Source organism: Xyrauchen texanus, chromosome 27 (genome assembly GCF_025860055.1).
Source record: "Xyrauchen texanus isolate HMW12.3.18 chromosome 27, RBS_HiC_50CHRs, whole genome shotgun sequence".
In the NCBI taxonomy this organism is placed as follows: Eukaryota; Metazoa; Chordata; class Actinopteri; order Cypriniformes; family Catostomidae; genus Xyrauchen; species Xyrauchen texanus.
Window position 1 is genome coordinate 31,383,420 of NC_068302.1, and position 12,672 is coordinate 31,396,091.

The 12,672-nt window shown below is 35.4% G+C and overlaps 1 protein-coding gene across 2 annotated transcripts; it reads right to left on the bottom strand.

Annotated features, from left to right (window-relative positions):
- Window positions 1-7,542: 7,542 nt before the first annotated feature.
- cdkn2c (cyclin-dependent kinase inhibitor 2C (p18, inhibits CDK4)) lies at window positions 7,543-11,750 on the bottom strand. Of its 2 annotated transcripts, XM_052094687.1 has the most exons (3): window positions 11,608-11,750; window positions 10,195-11,153; window positions 7,543-8,394 (listed from the first exon to the last, which is right to left on the bottom strand). In XM_052094687.1, the coding sequence occupies exons 2-3, from the start codon at window positions 10,324-10,326 to the stop codon at window positions 8,026-8,028; spliced, it is 501 nt and encodes a 166-aa protein (XP_051950647.1). In that variant the 5' UTR covers window positions 10,327-11,153; window positions 11,608-11,750; the 3' UTR covers window positions 7,543-8,025. The 2 variants fall into 2 exon arrangements, with proteins under 2 accessions (XP_051950647.1, XP_051950646.1); XM_052094686.1 differs by having other exon boundaries at window positions 10,195-11,728.
- Window positions 11,751-12,672: the final 922 nt, after the last annotated feature.

The window sequence follows — 12,672 nt, forward strand, 5'->3', positions numbered from 1 at the left end:
CTAGCTGTTCTAAAACAACATACAAACTCACTGCAAGAGAAAACACACATTTATGCAATTGGACTTATGGTTCAAACCTTCTAGTTACTGAAGTATAGTCCTTCTGATAATGTCGCTATGTGACAACCAGCACAGATCTGTCCTCCCTATATTTGCATACACACATTGTATTTGCAAATAGGCCTATACACTATGACCAGCAACAGAGTTGGTACAGACGCATTGCAACTTGCCAACCATACAAAACCTCATTAGTCAAGTCATTTTTATTTGTATAGCGCTTTTCACAACACACATCGTTTCAAAACAGCTTTACAGGAAATCATGCATTAAAAGAAAATGAAACTGTAATATCTAAAAAGAATTTTAGTTATTATTGTGTAGTTTGAATACATATGATTGTAATTTGTGTATAAAAATTAATAATTCAATAATAACTGTATTTAGAACCCCATTGAGCAAGCTGAAGGTGACTGTGGCAAGGAACACAAAACTCCATTAGATGTTGGTTAATGGAGAAAAATAACCTTGGGAGAAACCAGACTCACTGTGGGGACCAGTTCCCTTCTGGCTAAACAGCATGAATATAATGCTTTTATTTATGTGCAGTGCAAGTCATGGTTTAAAATTAGTAAGCTATGTAAATGTTAAGGGCCAGTATTCAAACAATGGTTTTGTAAGAACTGTAAGATTTATTACAAATGTCTTTGAAGTTCGTCGTGGATTAACTGCATAAGTTCACAATGATGCATTCTTATTTGTTAGTTTGCTGATGAAGGCTTTTGTTGGCAATTAATTGATAGTCTATGTATTCCATTTTAATGATGTAACAGTACATCAATCGAGAGACAAATTATATTTTAGCGGCTTATTTTTTTTAGAGGTTTTTGGTTCAATATTTAGTACCTCTATTTGGTTGGAATTGAGTAGAGGCCATCCAGTCTTGATTTCATTAATACACTCTGCTAATTTGGAGAATTGTGAAATTTTGTTGGGTTACGAAGAAATACAAAGTTGGGAATCGTTGGCATAACAGTGGAAATGTATTCCATGATTCCTGATAATATCTCCCAGGCGAAGCATATATTAGGAGAAAAGCAGATGCCTTAAAACTGATCCCTGTGGCACACCATATTTAACTTTTGTTTGATTTGACAATTCCTCGTTTACACAGACAAAGTGGTAGTGGTCTGCTAATTAGGACTTAACATAGTTCTCAAGTCTATTCAAGAGAATGTCATGATCTATGGTGTTGAAGGCAGCACTATGATCTAAAAGCACAAGAAGAGAAATGCAGCCGCGATCAGATGATAACAGCAAGTCATTTGTAACTTTTATAAGCAAATTCTTTGCACTTTGATGGGGCCTAAATCCTGACCTATCTTTCATATATATATACTATTTCTCAGTAGAAATTAACATAGTTGGGGGGACACTACCCTTTCTATTATTTTCAACATAAAAGGGGGATTTTAAATCGGTCAATAATTAGCCAATCCTTCAGGATCAAGCTGTGGCTTCTTAATAAACAGTTTGATAACTGCCATTTTAAAGTTTCTTGGGACATGTCCTAAGGATAGTAAGCCAAAAAAGTCTAGATGAACTTGATGTAATATATAAAAATAGAAAATATAAATCCAGTCTTCTTTAGCACTCTTGATAGTGTTGCCCCCTTCTACTAAAGAAAATTTAAGGAACACGCCCGCACCATGGTACAATGATCACACTCATGCTCTCAAGAGTGCAGCTCAGAAAATAGAGTGCAAGTGCAAGAATACAAAATTAGAGGTATTTCACAGTTCAGCCAATCACTAAAAGCTGCCAGGTCAGCATATTTTAACAAACTCATAGAAAATAACCACAACAATCATACAGTAGGTGTTTATTCAGTACTGTGGCTACATTGGTTAGGAATAAAGCCTTAACTGAACCAGTTACTCTGTCACAGCACAATAGTAATGACTTTATGAAATTCTTTACTGATAAAATGTAAATCTTCATAAAAAAAATTGGAATTATGCTGTCACAGTACCTCAGAAAACAGTGTCTCATAATTTTCATCACGAGCAACTAGATCATGAAGAGCTAACAAAGCTTATCAAAACATCAAAAACCACAATATGTATGTTAAATCCTATACCAACTAAACTCTTAAAAGAGGTATTCCCTGTAATCTCAGAACCTCTTCTTAATACTATAAACTCCTTGCTGAGATTAGGAGCACTTTAACCAACAGGTGGAACAATTCCATATTGCCACCTATAAAAAGGCAACAATTCTTAGTCTGGTTTTAAGTCCATTTCGAAATACTTTGAATGTTACTGAAAGCAAAGGAAAAAGGAAAGCAAAGCAAAGGCCTGCTGGAGACAGGCATGCCATCTACAGTATGAGCATTGCTAGACAATGATGAGCTAGAAGTTTTACTATATCATGACTGTAGTGATGGTGCATATCAGATAGTCTGGGCACATAACCAATCAATTAATTTTACCAGTTCAGGGGCTCAGTGGCACTATTTGTCAACTGTGGCAAATTATGTGTACCAAAGGCAGTCACACAAGATCCTGTAGACTGCAGGATGAATACTGTTAATGTATGTGTTCATAATACGTGTGTATATATTCATTTAGTTTCTATTTATTTAGCAGTGTGTGTGTGTGTGTGTGTGTATAGTATATAGAGGAGACGGGAAATTTTTCACAAGGGCTATATCTCAGTAACTAGAAAATTTTGTGTCAAAAGTCCAATTATCCACTTACAAAAATGCTTGTTTTCTCTAGTGCTGGTTTTTTATGTTGATTTAAAATCAGTTCTAAACTGTAAATTAGAATATTTTTGTGAATTCTGTCAATCAGGTCAATGTGAGGACGGAGGACCACCGGATCAAAACCCTGTTATGGCCAGCCCATGCTCCACACCTGAACCCCATTGAAAATCTCTGGAATGTGATCAAGAGGAAGATGGAAGGCCACAACAGATCAAACAAAGCTGCTTGAAATTTTGCCCCAGGTGTGGCATAAAGTCACCCAACAGCAATGTGAAAGACTGGTAGAGAGCATAAGATGCATGAAAGCTTTGACTGAAAATCAGGGTTATTCCACCAAATATTGATTTCTGAACTCTTCCTAAGTTAAAACATCAGTATTGTGATGTTTAAAAATTAATATGAACTTGTTTTATTTGCATTATCTGAAAGGTCTGAAAACACTGTATCTTTTGGTTATTTTGACCAGTTGTCATTTTCTGCAAATAAATGCTCTAAATGACAATATTATTATTTGGAATTTGGGAGAAATGTTGTCAGTACTTTATAGAATAAAACCAAAATGTTAATTTTACTCAAACACTTACCTATAAATAGTAAATCCAAACTGATAATTTTGCAGTGGTCTCTTAATTTTTTCCATAGCTACACACACACATGTGTTTCCATGTTTTATGGGGACTTTCCATAGACATAATTATTTTTATACTGTAAAAACCTATATATTATATCCCCTAAACCTAACCTTAACAGAAAACTGTCTGCATTTTACATTTTCAAAAAACATAATTTAGTTTGATTTATAAGCTGTTTTCCTCATGGGGACAACAAATTGTCCCCACAATGTCAAAAATGTGACATTTGGTCCCCACAAAGTGATAAGTACAAGCTCACACATACACACGCACACACACACTCATAGGTTTATTCATAGAAAAACTAGGATTACCATATTTGTGTCACATCCCACTGCCTGTGCAAAATGTGGAAGGAAGCTGCCCTTGAATTGAGTTCTGTGCTGTCAGTCATTGCAACCACAAATAGAAAATGTGAAGCAAAAGCCACAGCAGTCCTTCCCAAATATATATATATATATATATATATATATATATATATATATATATATATATATATATATATATATATACTTGGTTAAAGTAAGACACTTAAAATGGAAGTGAATGGGGCCAGACCATAAACATTAGCATACACACTATTTAAAAAATACAGCAAGACATAAACATTATACATGTTAACATGATTTTAGTGTGATAAATTCACTTAACTTATCAGGGTTAAGTTATCCAATATTACGACTTTGTTGCCATGATATTTGTAAATCAATAATCAATCTAATATTATGTTAACATATATAGTGTTACATCTTGTGGCTATACTTTTGAAATAGTGTGTATTTTCATGTTTATGATCTGGCCCCATGGACTTCCATTGTAATTATAATTGCATTATAATTGCCTTACTGTAACCATGATTATTGTGGTTACAGTAAGGGATGAGTCTGAATTATTTTCTGGGGTAATCAACATTCTGCTTAAAATGCTGTTGGTTGTGCTTAACTTGTATTGAACCAGGAACATACCTTTTTTAAATTGCAATAATCCCATTCATGCGAACACTTTAAATTTATTATGTTTCATTCACATAAAATGTAAACATTCCGATATATGCTTAGAAATAAATACCAATGCATTTTGGACGAATGGAATGTTCTTTAGATGACAAACAAGACTTTTTTTTTTTTAATCAAATTAAGTTGGTGTGAGGGGAACTATTTTGACATTCACGGAGAGCACTGGGACAGAGCAAAATACGGCTGTTGAGCAATTAAACAGAGACACCAAAAATGCATGATAACTTCTCAACTCAGGCTGTGTAAAATGTTTGTGAAATGTTTGCCACATGACACTCCATGATGTCTCCTTTCAAATTAAATAGAACTGCCTTGTAGTAGGGTGAGAAAAAAAACTTTTTTTGTCTTTCTGCGTGACCTGTTCTGGATTAATGAAACAAATAAATAAAATAACATGACAGGCCTCTTAAATGTTCTTATTTTTACCTGTTTAGAAATGTATTTTGATATTTTACTGTAAGCCTATATTGACCTCTTAGTCGAATTACAAAATCTACATAAGTCCAATTAAGCTACTTTATATAAATGTTATAAAAAAATAAAAAACAAAAACTTAGGGACAAACAGCTCAATCAAACTCCCTTGAAAGGTCAGTTGTAATGACCTCTACACCCATGTTAAAGAAAGAGAAATTATGATATTTTTCTAAGCGTGAAGGACATGACACAAATATATACCAAATATGTCACAAATTGATCTGCATTTGTTATTTCAGCAGCATATGGGGAGACTGGGGATAGCTGTCACAGATGTCTCCATATCTACACTGTAAATGTGGTAACCTCCCATTGTTACCTCAAGGAACTATTTCTACTGAACTAAACCTTAAAAATCGATTTGTGTGTGTGTGTGTGTGTGTGTGTGTGTGTGTGTGTGTGTGTGTGTGTGTGTGTGTGAGAGAGACCTAATGTATTCAGATTGATTGAGTGATCTTAAATAATATTTCTGACTTGAATTAAACCATATGACGCACATTCATTTTGAGTTAACATTTTGTTCAGTGTATAAGGTTTTGAGTCAAACATCCAATTATCCAATTACACAGGGCTTGTTATTGCTTGTTTTCTGTACTGGTCTTGAATGTTTTCTTAACTGTCTAACAATATAATTTGTTTGTGAATTCTGTCCTCCAAACTAAAATTACAAAATCTTCATTATTTTGATTTAGCTACAATAATAGCTACTAATAACAGCGTGAAGGACATGGAACACTCTATCAACAATATGTCAAATATGTCACAAATCATCACAAGCTAGCTGACAATGTAGCGAGGCTACATGCTAAAAAAATAGGCTACTTATGTTTAAAGACAATTCCAAAAAGACTGCCGCATATTGCAAACGAGTCAGTATACAATGTGGCACCTTATAAAAATACTTACTTCTAAATCGTGTCTAAATTAAGTCGAATTTGCCTTTGGCATTTTTATAATTTATCAATATAATGATATAGTACACATCCAATGTTTTACATTCTAATTATAGGCTACCCATGCCTTGTTTTTTTTTTTAAACGAACCCACAAAAATTGTCCCAATAAGCACATTTGTTCCTTTATATGGGTGCTAAACTGACCAAGGACATGCCCAAACATGTATTTTTCTATCAGAGATTATCGACATTTAGACGTTTTGTTTACCTTTTTTCATCGATGATAGCCGACATACAGGCCTGCATGTCAAGAGATGAATGAATACCTGTCACATTTGAAAATAAAGGGTGAAAATAACAACGCAATCACACGTTTCTAGAAGATTTACGCATCCTGTTTTAAGCCGCGCAACCAGGAAGATCAGTTTATGACATCTCCATAAACATGAAAATAGCGTTATGAAAACGGAAAACGTGGTCTAAAAAATAAAACGTCTCTTATTCTCTTGCATAGTGAGTTTGGAGGAAAAACATGAGCGTTTTTACACTGAAAGCGCCTAAATTTGAAAATCTTGGCACCGCGCACCGGGCTGCTGTTTCCTCCCACCGATCTAACGGATCTGCGCTGCAGCTTTTGCCTGCTCGGCAATGAAAACCCTCATACAGAGTCACCATATTATAATTTACTCTCTCTCTCTCCTTTTCAAATATGTAAACAATCAATGATAACAATTCAAGTATTTGATTTCGACGCACGAGCTATAAAATAAAAGCGCATTAGCCTACATATTCAAAATATCGTGGCACATTATTCAAATGGGTTCGCTGTTAAAACTTGTCCACTCTCTCCAGGTTGTGGTCTTGTATTAAAATGAATGACTGCCACACACCACACGTCAAAATATTTGTTTTAGATTACGGCGAGACCGTTGGAGAGCGCGGAAATAATGTGCTCACATGATGCATTTGGATGTTACTGTCCTTTTTTGGATTTCATTGTGCATGCATTTATGTAGCTTAGCTGGGAGATTAGATGTAGACTATCTATTTAATAAAATATATTAAAAGCTGTGAGAAATGCGATTATCAGTAGGCTTTAAATAAATAACAAAAAACTTGCATTGATTTAATTTCATTTTTAGTATGAAAGTTGAAACTGTTTGTCAAATATAGCCTATAGCCTAAGTGTGCGAATAGGGGAATGACAGACCTCTTTACCAACAACTTTTAAGCTGATCCAAATGTTTCAACGAAACACTTTAGACAAAAATGCCACCAACATCACGGCGTTTTAATGGTCTGTTTTAAACATTTGACAACATCAAACAGCATTTATCAATGTCCAATCAAATATTTCATTTAAGTCAATATTTTAATACAATCTCATAAATGTTTTCTAGGCCTACCCGTATTTTATCTACACGAGGCCAGAGTTAAACACACAACATCATGAAAACATAGTGAAACTGTTTTACAGCTGTCTTTGGTTATTTTATAAAGATTTAATATATTCAATGAGACCAGAAAAAAAAATCACAGTAAACGCCTGATAAAATGTTAAAAATGCAGTAATTACAAGCAAAAGTGCAAGTTTGTTGTCATAAAACTAGACAAAAAAAAATAATAAAAATAAAAATAAAACAACAACGGAGCAGTCAGGGAATGTTAAGTGTATATATATATATATATATATATATATATATATATATATATATATATATATATATATATATATATATATATATATATAGTGCAATTACTTCAATAAAAGGAGATGTACATTTTTCTTTAAGCAGATCCATAAAAATAATCGATCAACAATATTGACATTTTTTTTGTTATAAAACAGGACGTTAAGGACATATATGTTGTGCTTTGCTGAAATGTAATATTGAAAGTTAGTGAAAGAAATTATCTACAAATCTAAAATGTGGGAGTATTTGACTTTTAACCAGAAAAATATTTATCAAAAGGAGGAATATTTCAATGTCAGAGACCTAAAAATAAAAGCAGTTCAGCCAATTAAAAAGCATTTTTTTTTAACTTAAAAAAGTTCATGTGAATTACATGTAGCCTAATGCTAAATGAAATGTTATTTGTTCTTCACAAAAAGACATGCCCCTGAGCCCGATTTCCAATAGCCTATTTTACACTGCAATAAGAGGTAGTTTGCTCAGCTTTTATGTGCTACCTCTTGTTATAAAATAAATCACAATGGCCCATAGCATACTCTTGTTCTCTAGCTGGATTCTGACGGTGCAATACTATCTAACCACTCCACAGTTCTGTGTTTTTTGTGCATAAGAGCCAGGTCACGAGGGGTGCAGCCTTTTGCATTAGGCAGAAAAGGCTTTTTGCAATGAGATACGAGGTACTGCACAACATCCAGGTGTCCTTCCCGCGCCGCCAGATGCAGAGGCAGGTTGCCGTTGTTATCAATGAGATTGACATCAGCACCATTCTGCACAAGCACCTGTAAAGTGTCCAGATATCCGTCTCGCGCGGCATCGTGACTGATGGTAAGTCCTCCGATGGGGTCGCGCGCGTTTGGGTCCGCGCTTGCTCCAAGCAACGCCTCCGCTATGGGAGGGCAGCCAAGTTTCATCACCTGAGATGAGAACCCAAACACAAATCATCATGTGTTCAATTTGCGTCTTATTATATAGAAAACGTTATATAAAGTATTGGTCAAATTGTTGTGTTACATAATAAGCAGGACAAATCTGAGTAAAAGTGTGCATGGAAATAACATTCATATACATTATTAGGCATTATATGGGTGTGAATGTCTAAAATAATCGTGAAGGCTACTTTTTACTGCATGTGGCAACAATTAGCATAATTCTGAGAATGCGCACCTATTATTTATATAATTGTGGCTGGTTGTTAGGGTCCAAAATATTGGCGTTATATGCTTTAGGATAATTTCGAGTGAACGTGTGAATTTCTTTACATTTTGCATTAATAACTCTATTATTTGTCAGAAGTAACGTTAAATATATATATATATATATATAAACAAACAGTATAGCTATTATAGCTAATTTGGAGCAGATAAGGCTCTCCTAATTTATGACATACTAAACTCTGCTGCTATAATCTAAATTACCAGGAAAAATCCCACACATCGGGTGTGTGTTTATGGAAGTTTTACGAGAAAGTTAACCAAATCACACAAATATTTTAATATCATTTTAATAAGGCTGATTTGAATAAGGCGTATGCAGCATTATATATATTACACCAATTGATAGGCTACGGCTACAACCTCGAGAATGGGGATTACCCAGTGACCTGAAACTATCACTCATTCTGAAGCTAAGCGAGGATTTTGTGTGAATATGACACAAACACTCTCAGTAAAAAATAAAATCTAGCTAATGTCTAAGGTATAAGGGCAGACACTTTTTTGTGCCTATAAATACTAACACCCTTAAGACCTATTCTGTAGGTTTGATAAGATTTGTTTGATATGTTTTATTCCTCTAGGACCTTTTTACAAATATGTAGCTATACTCAAAATGAGGTTACCACGTGAAGGCTTAATGTATTTTTTTTCTAACAACAACAGATGAATATATCGTGCTGACCGAAATGAAACCGAGTAAATTAAGTATTGGCTATATTGTGCTTAGCATCAGTCCAACAGCCTTCTGTTTGTTTTAAATGTTTTAATATTTTGTATTATCCATTGGCTTAAGATTTTAAGTCTATTTGTTAACCATACGAGAGTTGTATGTGTCCCCATAAAAGAAGTAATAAACATAAGCATCTACAAACGCTTTGGGCCTTATATCCTAATTAGCTATACATATACATATATATAGGCATATATATATAGGATTATATTTAAATTTGCTGTTAGACCTGTCTTTTTAAGGCTGTTTCTGAAATAATTTCTATATATCTAAATTGTCCTTGAACAAATGCAAGTGTAAAACATTTCTGCCAAAAACTACAATGTCAAATCCCATATAGCTCGTGGGATGACTAAGGTTTAAATTATAATCGTTTTTGTTTAGTTTCCACAATTAAATAATTTATGTATCAGTGAAAGGATGTCTACCATTGAGCAATCTAATTTGTTGGCATAATGACATATAGTAGGCCTAATTTGTAACAGGTGGATACTTGTGGTGTACATGCATCTTATAAAATAACCTTGGATTATAGTTATATGTAGCCTACATTTACCAAGCCAGTGCTTGCAGTGGCAGCGAGAAGGAGAACGGCAAATCGACGGCAAATTCTTGAGGCTGATGCATCTTGCATAATAGGCATTGTTTTGTTTTTTATATCTAATGCGCTTAAAATGCATAATAACCAATACACATGATGTGGAAAGCTACAAAGTGTACTCCCATATGCCGTTATATAGGAAAGCAGTTAATCGGTTTGTGATTCTAACCTGCAATGGTGTCCTGCCGAACTTGTTCCTCTCATTAACGTTCACGTTGCATTGCAATATCGTCTCAATTTCCTTTAGATCTCCTCTCGCAGCTGCGGTGCTCAACCTATCTATAGCTGTGGCCTCGGCCATTATATCCTGACGAAATGCAATGGAAGAGGTAGAATAATTCAGATCTCTGATTCTGCCTTTAAAAAATGTCCGATGGTTTATATGGAAAAAATCTTGATGATGACGAGAAGTACTACGAAGCTGTAGTAAATGGTCCGATCCTCCAGCCCCCTAAAAAATATACGTTGGAGAAGAGCCAAGGTCCGCCCACAATAATATCTCCCTCTGAAGCTGTTCGAACCAGCGCAGAAAACAGGGATGTCACGCCATCTCTATCAAATATAGCATATATATATAAACATGAATCGGTTGTAGGAAAGTCTAAACAAACGAAACAAACTATTTTATATCATTTATGTGAGCAGTTCCTCCCCGTGTTCGTGCATGACATAACGCTGTTATGGTTTCGGTCAAGATAGGCTATTACTGGTGTAATGAAAATATCGGCGAAACAAAAAAAAAGACTTTTTATTCTAACGAACCCATATAAGACAAATAAGTTGGACAAGAAGTAAAATAGGAAAAAAGCTCTCAAGCGCAACGACTGTTGGTTTGGAGGCGGTAGATATGAACGTCTCGCTTTTCTCGTGATGAAAACAAAAACACGAATCGTTCTGGAACAAATTATCTCAAATTCGTGCACTTCGGAGATCCATTACAGCAAAAAGCAGTACCGCGGCCCGCGGTCCGGAGACTCAAACTTGTCTCCATGCAGTGCCCTTTCATGAGTCCTTTGATTTTAACTATATGCAGGTGCAGTGGGCTGCAGAACCGCGATCATTTCGTGGCATTAGCAGATGTTGTTGTCATTTCAAGCCGCTATCGCTGTCTCCAAACAGATAAGCACTCTGAAACAGATAAATAGAGGGAGCAGACTGTTATTCGGCGAGAGATATATCCATCCAAAGCGTTTACAAGGCTGTGTTGAAAGTTTTATGCAACTTCCCGCCCATTTTCAACGGGGAAAATCCTTGAATATGAAACGTCAAATACGAAGTTGGCACGTTTGTTGTCAACATCCAAAAAAACAAGATAACTGCCACTCTTCCGCCGACCAGGCGGCAATATACAAATGACATGGATTTAAATAATCTTAAAAGCGGTCCCAGTCTGCAAAAAGAGAACAGTTTCAAACGCCGCTCAGTGAATCATTTCAAACTGCAGGCATGGATATCTATAGATGTTCATTCGTTGAGGTAGCTCGCGCATTAAGTTGCTGTTACACAGTGACGATTCAGCCGATGATGGACTACGTCATAATCGCATAATAGACAATTTAAAATGGAACACTGTATCCACTACCTGGAGAATGGTTAGGTCCCGGGCTTCGATGCATATCCTCTTAATCTTTCAACTGGTTTATGGGCGTTGAATACGCTGGTTGGAAGACAGCTGACTTTGTCAAATAATCTGCCGCTGTTGTTTGACATCACTCCGTTTTTGAAATAAAGGACCGACACTTCCGCCCACTTTTACTAACAGACGCGGAGTGAGGCGGGACTCAACGGTAATGCTGGGGAGGAAGAGGCTGAGAAAATGATGCACATTCTGCTTTCTCACCGATTGTGCCATGTTAAACATTCCTCCCCAAATTCGCATGGAAAGGCTTTGCAGTGAAGGCTATATTATTTCTTTCTCCTCAAACGTATTCTTGAAGTAAAATGTTTTCAAGTTACTAATGAAGACTTTTGTAAAATAGCCTAGTCTGGCAAAAGAGTGTGAGGTCATGTGAACTTGTACAGAAATGCAACCTTCCAACGATCCATGTTGTATAGGCTATATTCCGGGTTCAATACAAGTTAAACTGGCATTTGCTGATTACCACAAAAAATAATTTCGACTCTCTCACTCATGTTTACAAATCGAGGTTACAATAAGGCACTTACAATGAAAGTGAATGGGGCCAATTTGGGAGGGCTTAAAGCCAGAAATACGAATCTGATAATTTTATTATAAGCATCTAGGCCTATATTAATTACGTTTTCTGTTAAAACTTTATCTGTAAAGTTGTTTGCATCGTCACTTTTACTATCGTTTTAGGGTGTTGTTGCCATGGGAACAAAGTTGTAAAATTTGATAGAACTTTACACAGAAAAGGTTAGTAAGTAGGCCTAGGTGATAATGTACAGTCGGTTGGTTGTTTTTGCAAAATAAACCCATTCCCGGATAAACAAGTTGAGGGTTCTTGTATAGCCTGAATTATCTGAGCTAGGTGTTTATTTTTTAATGACCATCTGACTGCTCATTATCCAGCTTATTACAAGACTAGGCCTACTTGGACATGATTTGAGTTAAAATTATTTTATTAGCTTACTTGTAGAGATCGCACAGTAATCGGAGAACTAGGAAAGATGACTCAGTACCAGG

What these genes read in the sequence shown, in the direction of transcription:
- cdkn2c (XM_052094687.1), bottom strand. Translation starts at nt 10,326, where the DNA reads ATGGCCGAGGCCACAGCTATAGATAGGTTGAGCACCGCAGCTGCGAGA. An exon ending in TCGGCAGGACACCATTGCAG is followed by an intron (nt 8,395 to 10,194) that starts GTTAGAATCACA and finishes TTCTCATCTCAG; the next exon opens with GTGATGAAACTTGGCTGCCC.